Here is an 18140-nt window from a genome sequence, read left to right as displayed (position 1 = left end):
ATGCATCGATACGTAAGTGCTCCTACTTGTGTATCACAAGTTTCGTAAGTCGGTGTTGTGCAGCACAGTAGAACTTATTGTTATATCAGCTTTCAGTTGGTGTCACAGATCCTCGCCACAGCTCCTACGTGCAACCATGTTGTTTGACTAGAATAAGGTTCTGTAAAAATAAAACTGATGCAAATGTCTGTGATGTTTAGGGCTTTTTAGACTGCTCGTTTTACCATGATTATTTCCAAGGCGCAAGCCATAATCCCCGTATTTAATCTCCATTTTAATTATGACCTTGAAGTCATTTGACTCCTGCTGCTGCAGGTTAATCTCTACCTAACAAAAGTCAATTGCTACTTGACTTGCTGCAGCTTGAAGATGGATCCAGGGCCTTTCTAGTTCACAAAGATATTTTTTTTTTATCCTGGAAACCAAGTTCCCCTCGGGTCATCCCAAATGTGTCTTTTTTTAGTCATCTAATTTGAGGTTTCTCTGAGGGCATTCTTCCCCTGGTAACTGCTGTACGACTTGTTGAAACTTGTATCCAGCATCAGCCAGAAACACTTTCCTCCTAGGTGTAGCTCCCCTCCCTTTCCAAAGAACTTGGAGTGAAGTGGAAAATGATGGGATGTTGCTACAGAGAAAATTGAGCTAAAAATGCTCCTTAAACACCCTCCCCACATGAAAAACGACATAGGGCAGCCAGATTTTTAACATACATTCTGTTTTCCTTTCAGCTGTGCCATGTAAGGAGATTAATACTGTAATACAGTGCTTTTTCTACTCTTAATAAGTAAAGTACTTTTACACCGCATCCCTTATTCACCAATTCACCTTCACATTCATACAGCACTTTATTTTTTGCCCTTAATAGGTTTTTTTCAATAGAAAAATGAAACTCCACCCAAACCACACACAGAAGCAGTTCCCACGTCTTCTCTATCTGTTGGATTTTCCTGGCTGCTTCTGTCTGTCTGCTTTCTCTCTGTGTGCGTGTGTGTGCACTGATTGCTCAGCTCACTGTTGAGTGTCCCTGCCCATGCAGAAGCTTTTGTGTTCATTCTTTTTTCTGAAAAGTGTGGGTTTTTCTCTCTTTTTGCTCGTATTGCAGCTTTCCTCTGCTTTCCTCTGCTTTCCTCTGTGCTGACTTGTCGAGCTCCGTGTATTTGGCTTTCTTTTGTATTTAAGTTCAGTCATATTTTCTGTGAGCCTCAACACACACAGACACCTGACACCTCCGATTAGGGCGGGGCTATGAAGGGGGGACGCTCAAGTTTCCTCTGTTGGCCAATCACTACGAGCTAAAGTTAGGGGGAGGTGCACAGGCAGTGGTGAGAAAAAGTAAACTCTCTGAACCAGCTGAAGCTTTTATGTTTGTTTTTATGAACATGCATGATAAGTGAATGCATTTTGCTTTTGTCGGCTGCCTGTGTGTTTAAGAATGTGGCCGTAAGTATGTTTTTCTCAGCAGGCTTATTGTTTTAATAATATCTTCCTTTTTTTGTTGTTGTTGCTGTAAGTCCCAATGAAAACAGACTCTTGCAACACAGAAGGGTTTTTGGCATTCAAAATCCTGAATATTGAAGTCTTAATAGAAATAACTGCCAGTGCTTATATGTCGCCCTAGTCTACATGTATCCATCGGTTTGTGCAGGCATGCACATGTGCTGTTGTCTGTGTTGTTTACACATGCATGCGTGCTCTCCTACCTGTGATCATCTGAGTGCTTGTGTGTGTGTGTTTCTGTGTGGGGTGAGGTCAGGCAACAGGGGCTACTTTTTCATTTTCTCTGAGTAGTAGGAGGAGCCTTGAACAAAGAAGCCTTATCCTGTCCACTGGAGCCTGCGGGCTGGAAGCTTGCTCCTGCCTGTGTGCCTGCCTGCCACTCTGTAGTTGTAGACTCGCCAGTATGAGAGTCCTTAACAGTTTCATTGCTCCTTGAGACTAAAAGCCACTGACATAGTTTTTGCATTGACTGTAGTTTGGCGAATTTAACTACAGGAAAGTTTATATTCAGCAGTCAAAATACATTAGACTCATTAGGTACTAGTTTGCTTTTTGTTGTTTTTTTGAAATACCATGAAAATCTGTTGGTTCTGTGAATGCGCCAATAAAACATGAGGACCTTGACTAATGCAAACTATGTCTGGTTAGTCACTGGTTGGAACAGATATTTGCTTTTCATGCACTTGATAATAGTTCTGAATTTCCATTTCTCTTCACTCTGTAGAATTTTAACCACCGATGAAAATCTGAAATGAAAGCCTGAAGATCTGCAGTTGCATTCATGCTACATTATGCTGAAACAGTATACAGTATTACAGTTTACTCCAAATGTACGGCTGTATCTATAGGCACTAAATGCAAAATCCAAGTAAATCACATTGCTGCACAGAATACTGTAGCTTACAGAAACCACAGCTGCTTTCTACTGGGAACTTCATCAGTAAGTTGTTCTCATGGAAGTTTCTCTAGAGGCTATATGGGGAGAAAATAAGAGTGGAAAGAGGCTGTGTGTGTGTGTGTGTGTGTGTGTGTGTGTGTGTGTGTGTGTGTGTGTGTGTGTGTGTGTGTGTGTGTGTGTGTGTGTGTGTGTGTGTGTGTGTGTGTGTGTGTGTGTGTGTGTGTGTGGCTGGTGAAGTCATTGTTACCCTCTTGTTTTACATGAAACTATTTATGTAGCGAGCATGTGAGGAAAGGAGGGGAGATGTGGGTTTTTGTTTTTAGCTGTGTGTGTCTATGTGTCTGTGTGTGTTCACATGTTGTTTTCTTTGCCTTCTTGTTGTGGTTGTTCCCATATCCGATCTGTCCCAGCTTTGATAACAAAGGATTTTCTTCAGTTCTCTGTCTCTGCAGTCAGTTAACTGTCAAAAATGTGCTGTTTCTATCAGTATTTCTGCATGATTGACAATCTGAAGGCTCCAGCACCAGCGTGTAGAGAGCAGTGAACAAGCTAGTCTTTGGTTTAGAATTGAAGTGTTATATATCATTTGTTTCAGCAGATATTTGATTAAAGGGCATTTCCTCTGGGCTTTGATCCTAAAGGATGCAGATATTTTTGCTAACTTCCGCTCACACCAGCTACTAAAGACTTCAAACAGCAGAGTAAACGGTGTTGAGATGTTTGTATACTATATATACATAGTCTGAATAAGCTCTGTGGCTCACAGTCTGTGAGTGTGTATGTGTATGTATATCTCTTTTTTGTGGTTTTGTGTAGAACTTGTAGAGCTTGGTTCTGGTTATAACCTGTGGTTAGCCCTTCATCCTCTTCCACTTCTTTTTTTCTTTTTGTTGTCTTCCCTCTACACCCTGATTCTTCCCAGATGTTTCCTGTGTGTATCTCTCCCCCCCTCTCTCGTCTTGCTTTTTTTTAAAAATGCATTTATTAAAGAGTTGGATATGAACCTCTGCCCAACCAAAGATTTGTAGGGAGGTTTTCTCTAAAGACCTTGGAACACAATTGTGAGAAAAAGCCTCGAGCTTTTATAGCTTCTGTCTCGCTGCCTCATAGTCAAATATAGCAAATTCACCAAACTGGCAGTCTCATACAGGATTAACCCTGGCACACTTTGAAAAAGAACCCATATTTTTAAAGTTCTTGGTTCATATGTTTCTATTTGTTTTATGTAGTTTACTGTCGTGATTATTAGGGCATGTTAGCTCAAACAAACTTGCTTTTCTAGCCAGCATGAACTAATTACTTGTCCACCCCCCCCCACCCACCCCCCAGATCATTCAAACACATGATCGCAGTATGATCTTTAACTTGAGGTTGACTTGCGGGCCGGATGTCATGTGAGTGGTTACTTAAAAGGCTATGCTTAATGATAGATCTGAGTAGTGTAACATTGTTAAAGATATATGAATATATCATTTATGTATTGAGGGTTGGACTCTCTGGGTTTTAAATTAAGGGATCTTTCAGTAGGTGCCCACCACAGTGACTACCACTAATACCAGGCTGCATATAACCTAGCCTGCAGTAAAATACAGCCAGATAGATATTTTCTCTGTATTTCATTTCTCAAACAGATCATTTTGATGTCCTTTACATCATTCCTATTTACAAAGTAAATCAACTGAAAAAAGGGATCAGAGACGTTAGAAAAAGATATGACTGAATATTCTCACATATTCTGACTGAGCTCTACATTTAAAAAGCTTTAGTTTGGTTTTTGTAGTTTGGCCAGTTTATCTAGGAAACGTCACTTTAGCAAACATTTTCTGCCAATTAAGAGGAATCCTGTCATCACACTGCTGGTGGTAAGAGCTCACTTGTTGTTTGTAAACTGCTTTCCTTCATGTTTATTTATACGTTATTGGATTTGGGCTTCCTTTACTCTCTGTTTCCAACCTCACCCCCTTCTTTTTAAAAAAATGCTGTTTGTCTCCCAGTGCCCACTGTAGGGGCCAAGTCTCTGTGTTATTTAGTAATCAAAGGCTGCCCCCCCTCTCTCTCTCTCCCACTTTTAGCTCCCATCTATCCCTCTTGTCCTGGCAGCCTGCTCTCTTTAGCTCTAGCCCTTTTTACCGCTCAGTGGCCATGTTTCATGTGTAGCCCTTGCCATCTACCCTGTCCGTCCTCTCCCTCCTTCCCCAGCTGTGACCTTAATGATAATTAAGAGGTGAGTAAGAGAGACAAAGGCACAGAGTGGGTTTTGAAAGCCTGATCTCTGGCATGAAATGTGGTCCAGGGTTTGGTGGGCAATCAGGCGAGGGGAAGGCGGGGGCGGCGGTGGATTCGACAGCTATTCCATTCATTGGTCAGATTTGTTGATCCCATTCACTGGCTCCTGCAATGGGCCCTCTTGAATGAGGATGTGGGCATGCCTGCTCTTTGGCAGTGATTAAAGTTTGGAACAACTTCCACAACCCAACTCAAGACCCAGCTGCTGGGAAGGGATGAGAGAGCTTTGTTATCTGCTTGGCTCTTAGCTAATCAAGAGATTGTTTATATTTGAAAATAATAGAGAAATTATGCAGGGGGACCTTTCTTTATATTGTCTGATTAAAAGTGGATGTTTCATGTAGTAATAATTTAAACAATTTATTCAGTTGAATAGGCTTTAGTTTTAATTATGACCTGATTTAAAGGGATCAGCTCCAGAATGTATGTTTTTCTTTGTACTGTTTAAAAAAAAAATGAAGATGAAATGGAGAATTGATGCCACTGTGAAAGAACAAAAAAAGCTTGTTGGTGAGCTGTCGGCCAGGGTTTATGCAAGCGCTGCCAAGTCCTTTCCTTCTTTAACCCTCAGGAAGTTTGCTGCTGATTGTGAGAAAAAGGGGAGGAAAAAAAAGAGAGCGGGTCTCCGTGAATGTAAGCTCTCGGCACAAACGAAGGAAACTACTGACCTCACTCTTTCTTAAAGTCGAGGTCCCGACCATTCACATGCAACTCACCCTTCCCCACCTCTTCTCGGCTCTTCCTCTCCCCCTTTATGTATTCTGTGTAGATTGTTTATTTGTGGAGGACTGTGCCATGGACTCCAGATGCTTGACCCAACAGTCAGGTTGCTTAGTCACATGGATCTACAACTGCTTTCTTGAGCTTGTTTTGCAACTTAAAGGGCTCCTGCAGCCTTTTAACTTGTGTGGGTTAGGAAATGCCCCTGCATAGTATTCGGTGGAGAATGAGGAAGTTATATATATTAATCGATGTTCGCTTGAGTTCAGTATTATTTCTTGCAAATTTAATCAAGCCTGCATGGTTTGTGTGTAGCGTATTCTGTGTAGGAATGAGCAAGTCGATGTCTCTATCTGTGAATGGATTATGGAGTTGGGGAGAAAAGGAGAGACAGAGGCGAGTACAGTAAATCTTGCTCCCTGTAGCTGGGCCTCAGTTTGTAAGAGGGGAGTGAACCGCACACACGGACACACACCCACAAACACAAAAAAAAAAAAAAACACAGAGCAAATCTGATGTAGGGACCAAAACAATTACTAACTTGTTAAACTACAACTCAATGGTCTTTAGTCGCAGACACTTGTTTACATCAGACATATCACAATCATTATTGTCAGAGCTGGAAGAAAGCCTGTTTTCTTAAACTGTTGTTACTTTAATCCCTTATCCTTATCTGTTTTGCAGTGATTAAAATATGAGCTCACTGCTTGGTGATAACAGTGCTGCTAAATAATTCCCTTTCATATGGAAGGTGCATGGCTAACCTCCTTTTACCTCCATTAATCACTTCGTTGTTGTAAGTGTGGACAGGGAATAAAACTCAAAGAAAGGATGTTTAGTGACTTTAATTGAATGTTGAGTGACATCAGCCTGCATCTATGCTCCGTTAGTAGTTTTCTTTTCTTTTTTTAAATTATGACTGCAGTAAGTGCAGCTTGCCGAAGAGATGAAGTTGATTTGCTTTGCTGGGGAAACCTCTCAAGAGCTTTGAACTTTGTGCCCATTTGTCCCTCCTGTGTCGAGATAAGTTTGGAGTCTATCCATGTTGGATAAAGTTAGGAGAGTGTTCCTTCCTCCATCTGAGGACAGTGTGTGAGCCTGTGTTGGCACCATATGGTCTTATCAAACCCCACCAGCAATCTGAGAGCTAAGGCTGTGTGTCCATGAGAGTGTGTATTTGTTAGACCAGTATTAATAGCTTTTGCCGTTCCTGCTGACACAGAGCACCATTTACAATTGTCCTTTTATAATCTTTATTTTTTTCCCCCCACGTCACATTCTCCCTGTCTTAGCTGAACTCCTTGTGATCTTTCTGTCTCTTTACTTCTTGGCTTTTTTTTCTTTGCCCATTCCTTACATCGTTTGTCAACACTCTTTGCACGTCATGTTTACTTTTCATCTCATCCCAAACACCAAATATTGTGTTTTTGATAACCTTGGATCGTTATGTTTAAGCTCCAAATGTCTTCTCTTATCATTTTAATTATGATACTGGCTTCAGAGTCAATTTAGTGCTAGCAGACTCAGAATACACATGAATTAAATAACACTATCCAGTGTGCAGGATGAATAACGTGCGTTTGTTTTTTGGCTACTTGGCTGTTCCTCAGGAAACCTAATGGAGATTATCGCAGCTCTCCTGGCTCCAAGGACCGCAGCAGGAGCCCCATCGAACGTGTGGTGGTGCCGGGTGCTCTGGGAGTGCCGAGCAACCACATGTACAGCCACCCCCATCACCTCCACCTGGCCAGCTTAGCTACCATGGACCAGCCACTGGCACTTACCAAAAACAGCATGGTGGAGTCAGCACGCAGCAACACAGCAGCTATGGCTACAGTGCTGCACACAGTCAGCACTGTGGAACGCCAGCAGGTAACATACCCGTCCTGTCTTTGGCTCTAATGCGCACCACATTTTTCTTAAATTGTCGAGTGAAACCTCAACTCTGGTAGGTCCCCCACATGATGTGACTAATATGCTTTCATTAACCTGCCTCCTTGGTTGGTGGAAAGTACACATTTCCTATTTGGCTTGTTTGCAAACCATGTTTTAAAATCCTGGTGGTCACTGGATCATTCCTGCTGCCTCAAACTTAAAACGTCTTTTCATTTTCTCCATCTTTTCTGAAAAGTTGCTGTTCTGTTCATTTTGCATTTACTCTGCTTCTTTTAACACGCTTTAGCAAATTGCTGATCGGCAATCATAAGACTGAATTCGACATTTAACACAGACTCTTTGTGTTTCAGAATCGTCCCTCAGTGATCACATGCGCCCCAGCAAACAACCGCAACTGCAACCTGTCTCACTGTACAGTCTCCCACAACGGCTGCTCCAACTTCACCAATAACTACAGGAGAAGCAACAGTGAGTACACGTTTGCAAATGCATTTGCAACAGCAATGCGCACCCCAGAGAGAAAACAGCTCATACTCTCCACGTTCAGATGTAAATGTATTGTAGTAATGCTAGGGTTCTTCTGTTTTTATAACGAAACCGTTGTTATGATAGCGTTTAAACATACTTAATTACAATCTTATCTGTTATCTCTGTACCCACAGAGTCACTCGAGGCCTTGGCCAATAAAACATTTGTTTTCTTTTTCCTTCATGTTTTCTGTGGGTTTTTATGATCCCAGTGAAATCTCTATGATCTCATTGAGGTTAACAGTGAAGTTTAAAATGTTGATTTAAAAAGAAAACCTGCAATAAAAAAGTAAACTCGCATGCACATTAAAACAAATTGCCTGCTGACCATTTCTTTGTATTTTAGTTTTTTTTGTTGTTTTTTTAACTAAAATTGTAACTAAAACCCTTTTTTTTTCTCTTCTTCTTGCATAAGCCAACACAGTGTGTGACCCTGTGATTGAGGAACATTTCCGTCGCAGCCTTGGGAAAAACTACAAGGAGCCCGAGCCCACCGCCACCAACTCGGTGTCCATCACGGGCTCAGTGGATGACCACTTTGCCAAGGCGCTCGGCGAAACCTGGCTGCAGATCAAAAACAAAGGGAGTCCCTCGTCATCTGGCAGCAGCCCAAACTCCTCCCCTGACAGTCGCATGGTCAATCACAACCACTCCCCTTCTGTCGTCTCCTGAAGGGGGTGGATAGACCCCAGTTTTCCCGATCCTTATCCTGGCTCTAACATCCATGCCCCCATCACTTTGGTCTGTCACCAGCATCCCAGAGGGAATGCTTGTCTGCTGGTCTGCTAAAAATATCTAAAACCCTCAAGCCCGCTCTCTCACTGTGCACTCATAGAGGATCAATCGAGCAATAACAACACAGTCATTTTTCCCATCTGTCCTCTGGTATGCTAATGCCAGACAATCAGTAATGAGTGATGAGGGTTTAGCCTGGAGCTTAGGTGGAGCATGAGCTTGCTCCTTCCAGTCATACATCATCCTGCATGTCAAGCTTGGAGCTGAGCAAGTGTCTGTAGTTATATGTAAATACGGAGAGAACGGAAAAGGAGGTGTTTTAATTATTAATTTTTTTCTTTTCTTCTTTGTTGTTATTTTTCTTTAACGGTAGTTTTGTGTACTTGCTTCTGCGTTATGCGATGCCCGACGTTTCAAAGGAAAGATGAGCGAGAAACACTTTGGAGAAAATGAACATAAACCACCTGACTGTTCTACCAAAGAAACCTCAGACGCTGATGTTTATCCATGCCCACCTCGGAAACAAAACAACAAAAAGCCATCTTGCAATCACCTCCCTCTGTTTTTATCTCCTTTCATCCTCTCACCTGCCTTCCCCCCCCCCCCCCCCCCCCCCCTCACTTTTCCTCTCTCTCTTCTGTGTATGTGTTCTCGTGGTTTTGTTACTGTATGTGTATACTTTAGTGATCGACTCGGTCTGATTTGCACTACTGCCGTAGAGAGTAAAGGGTGGCATGTCATTTTGCGATCTGGCACTGAACACACTGGGACGGACGAAGCTGACTTTGACACGATGGCATATTATTCCAACTTTTGTTGGAATAGCCATTTTTGCATCCCATTAACTCCTCTTTGAAATCTACCCGTGCACATTTCCACCCCAGCGCTGGTAGAAAAGTGTGAACAAGGTCATTATCCATTATTTATTGAAAGCATTTAGGAAAATGTAAACACGCCTTTATGGCGTTGGGCAGTAGATGCATGACTCACAGCAAGCTTTTGACTTTTGAAACTTCAGTAGTGAAGCTGTTAGCTGAAAACACACACATAGGTGAAAAACAGCCACCAGCACTTCACTAAGGAGTGGTTATATTGAGAGCTGCAAGTATTAATATAAATAAAGAGAAAAGTTATTGGAGGGACTTAAAAATTTACCATCCACCATTAGTCACCAAACCGCTACATCATATTGTGAGAACAAGGTTATAAGTAGGTTGAATTAAACACTAGAATTGCAGCTTGTAGATTTGGTCTAATGTGGCCATAAGATGTGTAAATATGAATGTTTGTATGTGGTTTATACAGATACCTAAAAAGCAAAAGACCCCTTGGTTTGATCCTGGTCCTCTGGTATCGGCTCTACGCACATCCAGATTCTTATTTAAGCAGCGCTGATTTGTATCGAACAATAAAAACTGTTGGCTTTCAGTTTAAGAGCACAGTCAGGTTAAAAATGAAAAAACCGTCAGCTCCTGTGATGTTCATGGCCATCACAACCGTAATGAGAGGAGATTAGGGTTGAAAACACTGACCGAGTGTGTTGAAGGCTGGGCTTTGCCGAACGACGTGCTTTGATGTGTTTCACGGGCTTAACTGCTGACAGTGATGAGGGGATAGATGACGCTGCACGTCACTTTGTGGTTGAAAGAAAAAAAGTCTGGTTTCTCGACCGGGGGAGAGAAGATTTTTCAGATCTCTTCAAACACACCTTTGTTTTTGTTGTTTTTTTTTGGGGGGGGGGTTTGGTCTCTTTGATCGTGGGTGTAGTAATTATATTTGGCATACACCCTGCTGTCCTTCCCTCCCTCTCCTACACACTGTGGTTTGGTAGATTTCTACAAGGTTTTAAGGGTAAATTAATGCATGTTGTTTTGTTTTTTTTGTTTGTTTTTTAATAGCTGGTATCTATTAGTGTTTTTAGCATTTCAAACATAACTTTTATTAGCCTTTTCATTCAGACGTTAGTTGTTACTTCTTTCGTTGTCAGTAACAGACATAGACACTATACACTCACTGCTGGGTCAGTTGTACTCCATATTGTTATTGTTATTATTACAATTTTGTATTTTTTTGTTTTGTTGTTTTCCATTACTAGCAGTATGGTAACAAACATCTATAGTGGGACAGCCTCCGGACAGGCTCTGTTAAATGATGAGAGCAATGTTTCCTAAAATCATCTCAACCCAGCAGGCGATCAGCTCATCCCCGCAGCAGAGTGACGATCGTCTTGGGGTTTAGTTGGGTTTGGGATCCAAAGCTCATTAAGGTTTTCTTAAGATGTTGATCCATCAGTGGTACAGGATGCTACAAACGTCAGCTTGACTGAGCTGAGACACCACACAAACAGCAAAAAGTCAGCGGGGTCTTGTTTTCTCCAAAAGCATCTGAGCATCTAGCCTGTTCAGCTGCCATCTTAAAGTCACCTTGGCAGGCATTGGATGCTTTTGGGAAGCAGGGTTTGTTTACAAGAAGAGTTGGTTCGCGATGGCTCTCAAACATCTTGTTGACGCATAAAAGTGTCTTAAAGTTACGGCACTAAAAAGACCACATTACGGAAATAGCATTGGCAGACCTAGCAGAGAGACGCTAGAGAACAAAACACTTGGCTGATAATTAGTTATCTGAATTTATGGTGTGACGTTTCACCTCGCTCAACCTCCATCAGCTGACTTTTTGTGTTCCGACTTGGTGTCTAGACCGTTTTTATTAATATATATATAAATACATATTTCTCTCTTTCTTTTCTGAACTCAAACTAGAGTGCTGCAGTCTAAGGAAATGAATTTTACTCTGCAAAGCAACCTGCGCCAAGGTGGCATACATTCCTGCTGTAGGCAACTTTGTACAGGCCTCAATGCATTCGCTATCTTTATATCAACAGGCGGAGCTAATAAGTAGTGAGGGCTACTTGTCCCCATCCCCTCCCAACAACATCTCTCGTGTCTTTGCCCGAATTAAAAGGTGCCCCATTTGCCTTTTTTAAGAAATAAATTGGCCATAGTGAAGAATAAAAGATAAAGAGAGTAAAGGAAGAATTTAATTTTAATTTTTGAGGACATTTAGTGGTCTGATTTAGAGAACTTGGGGTCTTACTAGCAGTCAGTGAAAACATTACTCACCCTGCATTAAAACTACAGATTGACTTAAAGTCTCTGAGCTAAGGCAGATAGGTGGTGAGGTTTTGATTCGTTGGCTTTGTGTAATTTGTGTCAAGAATGGCAAGTACGTACATTAGAGTTCTGTACCGTGTTCGAAAGCGTCTACACATTCCAGTCTCAGCTATCAGACCCTAGAACTAGATGATGGAAGTTCTACAATGTTACCCGAGATTCACATTTAACTGGAGTTCTGTCATGTACTTGTGCTTTCTGTGACCAGTTTCGAGTGGATTGGGTTGGTGGTTTTTCGCAGGCAGAGTGTTGGGGCGGGAGGCTGAGCTTTCAGAAGCTGAGCTTTTGTAAGCGCGACCTGTGAGTCAGGACATGTTCACCTGCCACTCAGCGTTGCCTCTCCCCCCACCTCTCAGATTCAGTCAGCCTGTATGCAGTCAGTAACATCGGAACACGAGGGAAATGGACTCGGTGTCCAGAGGATTTTGTTTTTCTGTTATTCTTTATCGTTATCATTTCACTACCACCCTGTAGGTAGGCTCTCTTTATGCTTTGGCACACACTCCCTACGCACTGTAGGAAAATCACTTAATAAAAAAATACTTTTTTATAATAGGTAAACTATAAGACCATCATTACGCTGTGCGTAACGAATGTACAGAGAAAAAAAATCGTAGGTATTTTTTGAGGAACAATGAATTTGTTAATGATATGTAGCTATTTAATTGTTTTTTCCCTGTCCTTATATTGTAATCATTGCATTTTCTTTTTTTTGTGAAAAAGTTGATCTTTTTTGTTTATAGAGTTTGTCTTGTTAGAGTAAAGGTTCAAGTGCAGGAGCACAGAAAACGTGTGAAACCACAGTAAGCCACAGGTGTGTCGGTGACAATCGCTACTTCCATTGGTCCCCATGGTGTTCGATCATGTGACTTCAGAGACATTTGAACAAGACTTACCAGTAAGCCAAAACAAAGTTTGTTTTGCGGGCCTTTTGAGCAATTTGCATGTTTTGTGTTGTTGGAAGATTTTGCCTCTAGCCCATTCTGTCTTGCTTGCCATTTCCAAAAGAGTTCATTTTAAAAATATAAGCAAAGTCCCCATTAGTCACGGGCTAGCAGGCAGGTACAATTTCAAACAGCACGTAAGCAATAGCATTTTTTTTCATGACTTTTTTCCATCTATAGATGGGAAATGAGTGAAGTAAAACTATCAGTCAGCATTTGTTGAATTTGCTGTTGGAACTGATGGAACTGTAGATTTGCGCTGCGGATCATCTGCTTTGGTGCCAGTCAGCGAGGCGTAGATGATCTAAGAAGCAAATTAGTTCTGGGGATGTCACTCCTAAATATGTCACCACAGTTTCCATCTGTTGAAGTCGTTTTGCATTCTTAATCAAGTTAACATGAAAATCGAACAAATAAATCAAAGAGGAGTCGGTCTTTACTCGGACTGCACCACATTTTCCAGGTCTTTTTTTGAAGTGGAAGTAGCATGTACTTAATGGTAGTAATACTCTGAACTGTAATAAAATTTCTATCAAGATTTGTGGCTCTGTGTCTCCTACTTAAAAGGTTTTGGCAGGCCACCTTTTTTGTACGTTAAAGTAGCCTTGATGAACAATAAAGTGCTTTTAAACCACAGTCTGACTGTGTGGGTTTCTGTCTTGTAATTGTTTGGTGTGTTTGTGCTTGTGAAATGGTTACGAGAGCGGCAAACAGCTTTTTGGAAAGACTGAGCTAAAATAAAAAGGACATTGTTGCATAGCGACATAAACCTCACAGATGTTAATAGAGAAATAATGGATTTTATTCCAGTTTTTTTTTAATACAGAAGAGAAAAACAGCTCCGAGATTAATCAGAAAACAAACCAGATCCTTTCTCATGATTGAAACTCGAGTCAGTCTCAATCACTTTCATAAATATCCAAGCATTTGTTAAAATGTACATGTGAATACACTGAATACATCACTGCAGATGAGACTTCCAGGACAATGCAGAGGAAGAAATAAACACAAAAAACATAGTTACACAAACATGTACATGCATCAACACCAACAAACCAAGAGCAACAGTTTCCACAGTTCTAATTATATCACAGTAACATCTGTATGCAAGTCCTCTCTGAGTGAAAGCTTCATAGCAACAAAGCTGGTTTAAGCATCACTTCTACTGTACGTGTCACAGCCTCTAATCAAAAGACCCCAAAAATGGATGAATCTGCAGAACTGTATTTTATTTTCAAAACTTATCCGAAGCTCTTTCTCAAACTGAATAAGTGAACAGATGTTGTAACTGCCTTGCCAAAGATCTCTCCAGTAAAATCATTAAATGTGTTGATGCAGAGACCTTGGGAGGGGATTGAAACTGTGGCACTTCAGAGAGGTTTCTTGGTGTTTTTAGACTCTTTAGTTCCAATATTTTTTGCAGGTTTTGTTGTGTTTTTGTTCAGGGACTTAAAGTGTGTTTAGACAACAGCAGGTGACAGGAACAGGTACATTCTTTAGTAAGTTCAACAGTTTTACATATCAAAAGCAAAAAAAAAAATCAAAACTTGTTCAGGCTTTCAGTTATTGTTTTGTTGTCTTTTTCTTAATTGCTTATTAGATTACTTCCCAGCTCTGAAGATCTGGGCCATCTTGAATCCAAATGAGGACTATTAGGAATTTTAAAGCTTTTTAAAGCCTTTTTAAAGCATTTATTTATTTATTTATTTGCTCATGTGCTTGGTGCTCATTACGTAAACAACCTTGTCTTTGTAAATACAGGATTTACTTTAGAAAAAAGAAAGTATGGATGGATGTGTTTAGTCCTTCTGAGTGCTTGCTCCGCCAGTTGTTCAGATGCTCTCATCGTCGCTCATGTCCCAAATCTGATGAGAAAGAGACAAAAAACAGGAAAAGAAAAAATCAGCAAAGGCAAAAAGAGACAAAATTAACACATCAGTTATGTTTGTGTTTCCAGAACAGTAAGTGAGCAAAGATATTTTAAAATGTCTCTTGCTGAAGTCCACTTGCTAGCGTGCATTGCCATTTGACCATATTGCAAAGCCTAGCTGCACAACCACCACTGATTGTTGACCAATCGTAATCATGGACACATTTAGAGTTTCTCACAAGAACAACAAGCTATGGTCCAAAACAAATATGAGGAATTTAAAACTAAGAAAAGCTGGAAAAACTGCCAACAATGTGAATGTTTATGCTTCTCATCACTTCAGTCATCTGTGTACCTGACAACAGCGAGTAGCCTACTTATGTCTATGAACGCATTCATTCAGCAAGACATTAACACAGGATGGGTAATTAATTTTCCCAAGCTAAGCTAAACTCGATTCTGCGTGATATCAATTTGATCTCTTTTTAAGACATTGGCGTGGCCCTCCACAACAGTCCTGCTTTTTCATGTACACTAAGCAGATTTATTTCCCCAATAATCTGTTTAAAATATAAATGGAGATAAATGGAGTACCAGGAATTACATGCCCCAAAATTATAGTGCAACTTACACGAAACACAATTATGTCAGAAATGTGATGCAACTCCCACATTTTCCGGAAGTGACGCAATAAAAGACACAAACACACATACACACACACACACACACACACACACACAGCTGAGCAACTTCTTCTGCATGAATCTGTCAGTAAACAACAGCGGCCTTCACATGGCAGCAGAAGTCTTCACATTCTTCCTCTGTCAGACGTAATTCGCATACCTCTGACACTTTCTGGAATGTTACACACACAACCACAAATACACGCAATTCTGACACACACACACACACAGCGTCCTCTGAAAGCACGGCTTCGCGGCTTTCAGCGCTGAAACGTGAAATTCAGGGAAGAAGCAGAAATCCAACACGTTCAAATGGTTTTTAAGTGAAGCCGAGTCTCTTTGATTATCGCCTTGAACTCTATGAAGGTCATTCAGAACAAGGTCACACATCTTCCAAGAGCAGTTGCAATGAAATTGCAAAAAAAATATTTTTTTTATTTGGTTGGTTATTATTATTATTATTATTTTTTAATCATATATAAATTCAATAAATATGTTTTTTATTGTTTCATTTTATGCTTTTATTTTATTTTCGCTGTTGCATGATCAACTATGTTTAAATTAATGGTCAAATTTACATGAATAAAAATTAACAGCAATTATTACACCAACAGTGTAATAATTATTGCACCTGTCCTTTAAGTAGGATTTTCTATGTCAAAGAGAAGAGAGACTATACATACAGACATTATACAGAAGCCCACCCCACAGTAAGGGTGAATGCTCAGCACTGAGGGCCAATGGCTTTGCCACTTCTACTTAAAATATGTCATCAATAGTATACATAACAACTTAGCTACTTACACTATACATTTAGATTTGGCTGGTTTATGTGAAACAATCAATGTCATACACCAATTTACTGCAAGCGTAACCCTCCTGCACATTTTCCTCATTAAAACAGAGACTGACCTATTTTAGATTCTGACAAATGTCCAGAGATTGTGTTCTTAGATGATCCACCGAGGGGAAACATCTCTCACAGAAATGGATGCAAACAAATAAATCATTCCTGATGCCTTGTAGCTTAACAAAGGTGTTGGAGTTGTATCCAAGACAACATCATCCCGGTGTGAACATCAGCAGGTTTATTACTGTGTGAATGCAATGAAATATATTTTCTCGCGGTCAGAACATTCTTGTTTAAATTACGGTTGTTGGAATAGTTAACATTTAGGGAAATGCACTATTATTGTTGTTTTTTGTGTGGTGCCAAGTCCAACAATACTGTGTTACTCCACTGTAAACACAGATAGCTTAGCATCTGCAACTGGAGAAACAGACTGGCTCGGTCACTTGGGGAAAAAAGGCTCCGCTTTAAAACTGTGTTTAATGTGTGTCAAACAGAGACGCAAAAACATGCAGCTTGTGTGTTGTGGCTGATGTTTTTTGCTCTAACTATTGCTTGACCACCAACGGTTTAGCCTTCCACCTAGTAGCCTTTGTGCAATCAGCTTGTGCAACAGCACGTCTCTGTTTGGTACCAAACCTGGCAACGTCACCATTTCGGAGATTTTGACACGGCTAAAAGCGTCAGCTTCATGTCTGAATGAGCACTCGGGGGTCACTTTTTCTAAAAGTCACTGCAACAGTATTTTGAGTAACTTTCAGGAGAAGTCTGAACCGCATGTTCAAGTAACCCCCTCCACCCCTCCCCGAGAGGGACATCAAATCCTGATAGACAGAATCAGAACAGAGCAGACTGATCAAACCACGAGAGCGTCACCAACCAAAGACCAGGTCTAAAAGTGTTTTCACACTTTGCAAAGAAACAGTTTTCCCTCTCCTCCCTACAAGTTAAGCCAGGCTTAGCACAGCTTGTCTCCAGCTATTAGCAGCCCAGGATTAGTCCTTTTTTTTCACCTTACTACAGACAGAAAGATTAATAACTGTAGTTAGATTTACTTGTATGTAAATCCCCCCATTTTAAACATCTTAACTGCCAGAGGACACCAGCTTTACTTTAATAAAGAATTTATTGATACCTGAAGGAGAAAGTTCACATTTAAATCATGAGCAGTTATAAATATGGGCCACTGAGTTCTGTTTTGGCGATGCTATACTATAGTCTCTTTGAGCCAGATTCCTCCATTATTTTTCTTTCCTCCTCATCTGACTCTATTTAAACAAGAATATTTCAGTGATGCTTTTACTTTAGCTTTTCCTGACATACCTGCTTTGACAGGAAGTAGCGTAGGTAGTGCTACACACAGTAAGGACCGCAGGTGCTCCTGCGGCTAAAAATCATGTGTGCCAGCAGAAAAAGCTGCCCAACCTGTTCCATAGCAGCTCTGCCACTACTGAATATATGGTCTTTAAAAAAAGACAGAGTGTAGCACCAGAGCAATGCTAAGTTTTCACAAAGCTTTTTTCCCCCCTCATAAACTAAGTGTGGAAAATCAAGGACAAATTTTTATGAAAGCTGGATTTTCTGCACTTCTGCTCCACTGCTGCTGGGTAGCAGCCATCAAAAGGACAGCAAGCAAAGAGCTCTTTGAAAGGGAGTGACACTGGAGCCCCTCTCTGGATGGCTGCCATGCCACACTGATGGCGAGTATGTGGGCCTGTGTGAAATCTTTCCCGCAAAATGGAAAGGGGGGTAGAGGTAGAAGAGTGAGGGAGATTTTGTGTGTGTGTGTGTGTGTGTGTGTGTGTGTGTGTGTGTGTGTGTGTGTGTGTGTGTGTGTGAGAGAGAGAGCCTTATGTAACACGAATAGCTCCAGCAAACTGAAGCCTACAACTTACTACACTCTTTCGAGCTCAGCTGAATACTTGGGATGTTTCTCAACCATTGGAAGCCACCTCTGTTGCTGCAACACATAAGCAGATTTCTGTAAAGCCAAGATCAAAATAAATCACTTCTCAGCTCTGTCCAATTAGGAAACTTATTGAAACCCAAACTCCTTCTTGCATC

The 18140-nt window shown here is 40.9% G+C and overlaps 2 protein-coding genes across 4 annotated transcripts in view; one reads left to right on the top strand and one right to left on the bottom strand.

Annotated features, from left to right (window-relative positions):
* Window positions 1–13309, top strand: part of vgll4b (vestigial-like family member 4b) — a 44605-nt gene extending 31296 nt beyond the window's left edge. For both annotated transcript variants that reach the window (XM_086292633.1, XM_086292632.1), the window contains 3 exons: window positions 7012–7273; window positions 7648–7765; window positions 8240–13309. In XM_086292633.1, coding sequence (XP_086148759.1) covers window positions 7012–7273; window positions 7648–7765; window positions 8240–8496 — 637 coding nt within the window. In that variant the 3' untranslated portion in view covers window positions 8497–13309. The remainder of the gene's footprint in view (window positions 1–7011; window positions 7274–7647; window positions 7766–8239) is intronic.
* A 144-nt stretch (window positions 13310–13453) lies between these two features.
* atg7 (ATG7 autophagy related 7 homolog (S. cerevisiae)) overlaps window positions 13454–18140 on the bottom strand; it is a 62618-nt gene continuing 57931 nt past the window's right edge. For both annotated transcript variants that reach the window (XM_086292631.1, XM_086292630.1), the window contains one exon: window positions 13454–14538. In XM_086292631.1, the coding sequence (XP_086148757.1) occupies window positions 14506–14538 (33 nt within the window). In that variant the 3' untranslated portion in view covers window positions 13454–14505. The remainder of the gene's footprint in view (window positions 14539–18140) is intronic.

The sequence above is a fragment of the Aulonocara sp. 'chitande type north' Nkhata Bay genome, linkage group LG5 (genome assembly GCF_057382095.1).
Source record: "Aulonocara sp. 'chitande type north' Nkhata Bay isolate Kocher_YH1m ecotype deep benthic linkage group LG5, A_spYH_male_GT1.1, whole genome shotgun sequence".
NCBI classification, from domain to species: domain Eukaryota; kingdom Metazoa; phylum Chordata; class Actinopteri; order Cichliformes; family Cichlidae; genus Aulonocara; species Aulonocara sp. 'chitande type north' Nkhata Bay.
The sequence above is the reverse complement of the archived record's forward strand: the minus strand, read 5'-3'. Positions and strand labels throughout refer to the sequence as shown.